General features: G+C 38.0%; 1 protein-coding gene across 1 annotated transcript; it reads right to left on the minus strand.

Annotated features, from left to right (window-relative positions):
• Nucleotides 1–3,307: 3,307 nt before the first annotated feature.
• Nucleotides 3,308–8,078, minus strand: Toll-6 (Toll-like receptor 6). Its single transcript, XM_074094731.1, has one exon. It carries the CDS (start codon nt 7,639–7,641, stop codon nt 3,799–3,801), a length of 3,843 nt encoding a protein of 1,280 aa, XP_073950832.1. The 5' UTR covers nt 7,642–8,078; the 3' UTR covers nt 3,308–3,798.
• Nucleotides 8,079–8,313: the final 235 nt, after the last annotated feature.

Below are 8,313 nucleotides of genomic sequence, written 5' to 3' on the forward strand. Positions count from 1 at the left end.
AGGGTGTATCCGATAAAATCGAGACCCGGGATTCGTGGAAATAAGTTTTCCCATTATTCCGGCGCTGACCCGTCTCCGGTTGATAAGGGTGCGAACGGCAGAAGGGAAACCGATGTTGATTTCGTTTTGATTTGTCCGCGCACAGATAATAGCAGTTTCATGAGCAAGTTGAGCAACGCAGGGAAGTGGGGACAAAAAGCGTTAATATGACACGCTTGTCACGACGTCGGCTGGTGCGAGAGTCAAAGGGAGCGTTGGGAAATTATAATTAGATTATTAATGTAATATTTTGTAGTTATTAAGCTATACAAGAAGACTAAGAATATAATTTAATACTGGGTCACAGATTTTTTAACTGTATTCAATCATGCCAAGATGGCCAAGTGGTTAGAGAACCTGACTACAAAGCTTGAGGTCCCAGGTTCGAATCCCGGCCGGGGCAGATATTTGTATGAATAATACGAATGTTTGTTCTCGGGTATTGGGTGTTAAAAATGTATTTAAGTATGTATTTATCTACATAAGTATGTTTACCCGTTGCCTAGTGTCCATAGTACAAGCTTTGCTTAGTTTGGGACTAGGTCAATTGGTGTCAAGTGTCCCATGATATTTATTTATTTTATTGCTAAACTTTCGACCGACTTCCTAAGTAACTCATCTCTCTTGTTCATAGAAAGCTAATTTTGTATATAGGTTCTATTTCTATTCTTCCAAAAGGAAAGCTGTATTTCGATAACTCATGTACGTACAGAGTTCCTTCTAGTTTTTATTTATACACAATATAATCTTCTTTAAAAAAGTTAACACTATAATGCGAAGTTTAGCTGAAATAGAGAAAATACCGAAAAATACGCAGTTTTGGTACGCACATACAAAAATATTCTAGTGGGGTCCATATCGGCTTCGGGTCTTATTGAAAGTACGAATTAATTTTGTCAGAATGCTCGCTTGTTATGACATAACTCTTTTTTCTCTGAACTGATTGTTCAGAATTGTTATAAAACAAACCAAACCTATAGTTTCCTACAGGATGACCACTTGAAATTTTCAGAAAAATTTAAGGTTTCAGTAGGAAAAAAATCATGACAAACGATGATTCGGATAAAAATTCGGGTATGATTAGCGAAGAGTAGCCGAACTTTGGCACTCCCAATGAATACTGATACAGTAATAATAATGGGTACAATACTCAAACCACTCTCATCCACTCAAAGGTTGACTGGTAAAGATCCCTTAAAGGGATAAGCCCGCCTTAAAGTTTGTCAATTGTATTGTGTTCCCTTTCTTTTGTACAACAAGGAGTTTATATACAAACATACATACAAGAGCCCATTTACGTAACGTCATACTAATGACCGTAGCATGAACCCCGAGTTCACTATATAGTGGCTGACTAAACACCGGCAAACTTATTAGAACCGGTGGTTACGTTCAATTTCTAGTTCATCGTAGGAAACTTGCCCTGCCTGAACTTAGGACACTATGAGTCCAGGAAAGGCCACAGGCAAAGATATTTGGCAACTAAAAAGAACAAACTGACTGACAGTATAGTTATGTAAGGGCATGAAAAATGTAATTGTGGCATGTTTCTGCGAATATGCAGTTAATACGAATACGATGATTGAATGGGAAAACTATGAAAACACCTTGTTATTAAATGTTTTTATTTAACTTGCAATTTATGTTTAATGCATGTATGTATGTGCGGGTCAAATCTTGCAACTTAAATGACCCACTTCTAGTAGTCGGATTGTCTTGAAATTTGGCATACTTATGTAAATTGGTAATGACACCCGATAGTCCGGCCAGGATCGTCTCCGCAAGACGGAACTGCTTGTTTGGTATGCAAATGTAGTTTGGGTGACAATGCAAGTACAGTCACAAATAGTACAGTCAGCAAAAAAATCATCTATTAGAAATGAAAATTTTACGAAAAACTTATTTTACATACCTAATTAAAGCAATAAATATAAAAATTGTGTCGTTTTTATTCAATATGTAAAATTTTAATATCCATGTCTATATAAAATGCTATTAAGTAAAGGCACAGCTTATGATGTTCACAGCTAGATATTGCTGGTAAGCTTTGCAGAACTGCTGTCAAACCAGCTTTAAAAACCATCTCCAGAGAGGAGACACAAAGTTCAGTAACTAAGTAAATTTTATTTTTAAGTGCACTCAGTTGACGTTTTATTGTTGAATTACTATAATTACAATACGAACCAACTACATCGGATAATCTATAGCTGTAAGAATAGATTAATCGTAAATCGATACTTACTTTTTTATGCCCCCTTGAGTGTACGCGTGTCTGATTGTCTATTAGTCTCTCTCGGTACTCTTAAAACTCTACAATTACCTTGTAAATTGTCTCTACAATGACAAAAATTACGTCATCTCGAGCTAATTCTATAATAATTATGTTACCTATTATGGGTCCCACTGAAAAACAGCGTTGTGGTTTGCCGTAACAGTATGCTGAGTGGGGTCCACTTTATACTATTCGATGTTATTTTTTTTTTGTTCTCTCCATCTAATGTATTTTTATGTGTATCGAATATGTGTAAATAAATGTTTCTCTCTCTCTCTCTCTCTCTCTCTCACACACACCTACCTCATCTTAAGCTAATTCTATTATATATATAAATATTTCATTCGACTGGATGGCAAACGAGCAAGTGGGTCTCCTGATGGTAAGAGATCACCACCATCCATAAACATGTTATTTTTATAAATATTGACAAGTTAGCAAAACGATTCAAATGCCCTATTTGTTAGTTTTGAATTTTCTTGATCAGACAAATGCCTATTATAAGTACTAAATTGAAAAAAATATTTTTTTATCTTTGATCGATACATTTTAGTTTAATTGCATGCATTTGCGCTTTAACTGAAATAAATGTTCAATCAATAGTTTATGTTCAGATACTGTTCTAAAGGACCACCAAGTATGCTAATGTCACTTTCAAAACACCACGAGGTCTCCAGTAACCGCATTATAGGCTCCTTTTACCAGCACTCAACTTTAGTGGAGTGACTTTGAATTTCTAACATGTTTCAATATTGGCCGAGCGAATGTTGAAACTGGGTGAATTTTGCTCAGGCATATTTTATTTAAAGCCGCTTTAAAGTTAAGTAGAATCCCTTAAGACCTTTTTAAAACCCGAGAAAAGTGTCAAACTTAGTAACAGTTTATAAAATGCCCGTGAACTCTAGGTAACTCGGATACCTACTTTGAAGGGGCATTTTTTTCTAAACACATAATGCAAATAAACATATGGTAAAACAAATTAAAACAAAAAAAATATAATTTTGAAAATTTGTTTTTATTTCATGTACTTATTTTTCTTTTTATATTTCCTTCGACTATTTACAAATATTCACATACTGATTATTTACAGTCTTTTTAATGACAAACATATTTTAACAAATTATAATATAAATGCATCTGTACATAAAACTTTGGCATTATAATAAATTAAGCAGTAAAAAATAAACTCAATAAAATTATTATTCGTATCAGTTTTTTTTACAAAGTTGGTACTATTTACATCGTTAATTGGTAGCCTACCTATAAATTACTATCGCAGATAGTAGGAAAGTAATCCGTCAGTAACAACTCTAAAATAAACTATCATCTTAAGTCGTACATTGAAATGCGGATTGTGATTCTACATGTAACATCTTAGCCTACAATAAATATATGGAACGATCTTATATATAATTATCACTTTTTGTTGGACTAATACGCTTAAGCGTTTGAAATTAAGGTGAGATTTACCTGCGTTGGAGCATACGCTACGCCCAGAGTTGCGCGTGCGGTGGCATGCGGTGCGAGTGGGGGTCGTGCGCGTGCAGGCTGGCTGACAGCGCCAGGCCGTCGCCCAGCAGAGGCGGCAGCTTGCCCGGCGGCGGCGGCGGGGGCGGCGCCGGCGCCCGCCCGGCCCCCACCGGCGACACCGACGCATATATATTCACCGTCGAACGGTGATACTGACACTTCCTCAAGTCCGGCATCGCAAACCTTAGCTTCTGCCAAAACTGCCTATCACCCCACTCTATACACGTGTTAGCTTTCAAACACAACCTCAGTTCGGGATCGATGTCTCTATTCGGTAGCTCGCCTAACAATATTATTATCAGTCTTCTACGTCTCTCTTTTAGAACTTCGTGTAGTGCTGTTTTAAATTCGAAACGGCACCATTCGTTGTTGATAAAGTTTTTAGATAAGACAATTATTGTCCTTTTCGACGATTCCACGGCTTCGATGATTGTATCTGCTACGTACGCTGAGGCATTAAAATCTCGATAGTGCAGGCAGAGTCGAAAACTTGGATCAGTTGATTCTAAGCCGGGAGCTAACATTTGCGCTACAAATGCCTCATCCTTGACACTGTAACTGATGTAGGCATCAAACAATCGGTCTTTATCGGCTTCGTCATCGAAAGCAGTGCTTTTGTAACACATTCTGAAGCCACAGTGGTAGTAAATCCAAACGCGGAGCTCTCGGCGCCAGTAAAACACGCCGCATATTAATGCCGAGCTTATAACAAATACACACAGTGATATTAAAAGCAGTGGAAGGTAATCGTTTATAACTTGATTTTCTATTATTGAAGAACTTCCACCAACGTCGTTTGTACAAGTAGTGGAATTAAAATCAGCCATTAGCGCTCCAACGGTATTCGTAACATTGTCAAATGCGCACGTGATTTTATTCGCATCTTCCACTTTTCCAAAGTTATTTTTAAACCAATCTCTGAATTTCTGCAGGTATTGACAGTCGCAAGACCAAGGGTTGCGAGACAGGCTTATCTCTACCAAATATGGATTCACTGTAAATTGCCACACCGCAAAGCCGTAAATGTTATTCCCTTCCAAACGGAGCACCTCTAAATGCCTCAACTCTATGAAGGTTCGATTGTCGATATAGTGTATTTTATTGTCTTGCAGATGTAATTCTCGTAAATTCTCCAGAGGCGACAATTCAAAGCCGAGTAATTCTTTTATATTATTTTTCTCTAGATGCAAAACTGTTAAGCGTTTTAGTCCACTAAATGTATTATTATACAGAGCGTCTATATTCGAGTTATTAGCGTATAATATTTTTAAATTTTTACGACCTATAAATGCGTGACTTGTTAAACCACCAAAGTTATTACCATCTAGATATAGTTCAGTAGCGTCCATAGGTATACTGTTGGGTATTTCGGCGTACCCCGCAGCCGAACAGTCCACAATATTTGCCGACCACGGTTGATCATGATAACATGTACAGTTCGATGGGCACGTCATTTCACAATCACAAGCGTCAAAATCACAACAATGGCACAACGTAAAACAATGAGTTTTATACGTACACAAAAACTGGGATGATTCCGCCTCAATGAGCGGAATATAAGTTCTTTCTCTATTATATAACAACTTGCAGTATATGCTTTCTAGGTCCATTACCCTAGGATGCTGCCTTAGATGATCAAGTTTGTTAATTCGTTGTAACCACTCCATTGTACAATCACACTGAAACGGATTACCCCCGATGTAAAATTCGGGCAGAGGGCGACCTGGATCCACCGGAGTTAGACGAAGCGCATTGAGATCCATACTAGTTATCTGATTTGCATACAAATCGACTCTCGTTAAATTGGTTTTTCCAACAAAAGTTTGAGCTTCAACTTGTGTTATTTGATTATCATTTAGGAACAGAAGTTCCACGCTGCTCGGAATAGAAAAGGTGGATATTTTTGTCATTTTGTTGAAGCTTGCGTCTAATGTTTGCAGACGCAGTTCTTTGTCCAAGCGGTAGTTATTTCTCAATTCTTTGATGTTGTTGCTATGTAGGTCCAGCCATTGAAGTCCCTGTGGTATAAAAGCGTAATCAAACCATTCTATTTGGTTATCTGACACGTTTAACCACAACAGAGAGGGAATATTTACAAATAGACCTTGGATGTCGGTTAGCTGGTTGGCATCCAACCTAATGGCTTGCAAGTTAGAAAGAGCTTCAAAAGCGTTAATGTCAATGTGTTTCAGTTTATTACGCGCTAAATTCAATATCTGTAGCGAAGGCAAATCAGAAAATACGTCTTTGCTTATATTCTCTATCTTATTTCCAATAAGTCTCAATCCATATACGTTATGCAAACCGACAAAGCCGGGTTCTTCAAGCAATTTTATCTGATTTTCTCCTAGATCAAGTGTTCTGAGCAATCTCATATTTCTTAAGGCTATGGGCACTTTCTTTAATTTATTTCCGTTTAAATTTAAATCTTGTAGAGAGGATGTATTTCTAAATGCTTCAGGATGGAGCTCTTCTAAATGATTATTGTCGATAGATAGTAGCGACAAAACGTATAAACCATTTAACGCATAAGCATCGATATGTGATATCTTATTGTAGGATAATATAAGTGTGTGAAGATTGTTCATAGGTGCAAATGTATCGGCCGCAATGCTTTCCAGCGAATTATGTTGCACGTTTAATATTTGTAAGGTATACAAGTCTTTGAAAATTTTGGGGTCCAGTTTCGTTAATCTGTTATTAGATAAATTAAGCAAGACCATTCTTATTAGACCTCTAAACGTGTTTTCATTCACCCAGGTACTTGTCAAGTGGTTATTAGACAGATCAAGTGCCAACAGCTGATCTAAGTTGGCAAAAAGGCTAGGAGATAACACACTTATAGAATTGTTTTGTAGATAAATTTCTTTGATAACTGGTTTGCAATCCTTAAATAGATCTTGAGGCAGTGCAACAATCTTGTTATTGGAAAGATCAATTATTTGTAGTTGTTTCAATCCTGATAAGGCTTTTTCTGATACCATAGATATGTCATTATCATGAATGTGCAATTCCTTCAATCTTCTCAAGGACATGAAACCATTTTCAGGCATCAATACAAAGCGATTGTTTGAAGCGTCCAGTACTTCAATATCTAAAGAACACGAAGCATGGGGCAGTGAAGACACTGAGGGAGGAGGTCCATCTTGTTCACTGATAAGAGCTTGGTGGACTGCATGCTCCCGGAATCCTAGATCACTCACATCTAGTAGCCGATTTGAAGAAACGTTTAAGTACACTAAATTCGTTAGTGGACAAAACAGGTTCTCGGGGAACGACCAAATGTTGTTGAAACTCAAATCCAACTTTTCCAACTGCCGAACAGCCGCGAAGCTCTCCGATGCTATCTCTAAACTCATAGCGGCCCACTCTGTGTTTTTCGTTCGGATCGTTAAATTTCGAAGATCTCTCAAGCCGGAAAGTACACCAGGCGGCCATCTTCCAATTTTACAGTTATCCAAAACAAGTTCACGCAGTTTCACTAAATGCGCAAAACTCCGATCGTCTAATGAGCTTTTGTACATCATTTCTTCGTTGCATTCTATTCTTAGTGACGTCGTGTGCTCCGAAGGAATGACACTAAAGTTTGTCGTGTCAAATTCACTATTTATTGTACGAAGCTTGCATGTGAGGGAAACTTCATGGGACTCATTTGGCCCTCTTAACCACCACTGACAATCATCAGGGGCTTCATATTTTAGTGGCAATGAGCTCTGATCAGCTACATTAAGACCGATAATAAACCAAAACAAAATTTGGCTGAAGAGTTGTTTTCTTGAAGTAGTTTTGCGGAAAGCCATTATGGGGAAAATCAAATATCAAGGAAGAAAGAAAACAAGACACGATAGGCTCAGTGTCATGTTTTTTCCGTCGGCGTTCGTGTGTTTCGTCCCCTTGCCGGATGTGAAGTATCCATCAATTTATAAACTCTATTTCGGGGTCAATTTAACGAAATAGTCCTTGTTATATTAACAACCATAGTGCGGTATCAATTCACAGTTCGGTAAAGTATCCTCCGAGACGTAAAAATTCACAAAGCACAGTCCACACACGAAAAGTCCAGAAAAATCACCAAAATTTTTACACGTAGTTTTTGTTTTGATAACTCATCAATTTGTCAGGTTCCTTAGTTTGTTCGAGTTGCAAATGTTTGTTGTGGAAATACGTTAGTGATAAGCGTGTTTCTACTGTAATGTCGTCCGTACGTAGCGTCAAGAGGCGCGACCGTGCCTCGACGCTGCGGTGAGTAAACTGATGTGAGTAGAGGCATTGCAGTCGAGTATACGTTTGGTGGTGGGGCGAGGGGTGCGCGGCGTTGGGCGAGATGAGCCGAGCGGTTGCGAATGTTCACGACGACTTATTACAATAAATTATTTTTTCACGGAGCTTTAAGGCATCGGACGCACGTATGCCAGACCAGACCGCAAAGTTTGAATGGACTTGGACGGTAACGGCTATAGTAAAAAGTTATA

The sequence above is a fragment of the Choristoneura fumiferana genome, chromosome 11 (assembly GCF_025370935.1).
Source record: "Choristoneura fumiferana chromosome 11, NRCan_CFum_1, whole genome shotgun sequence".
In the NCBI taxonomy this organism is placed as follows: Eukaryota; Metazoa; Arthropoda; class Insecta; order Lepidoptera; family Tortricidae; genus Choristoneura; species Choristoneura fumiferana.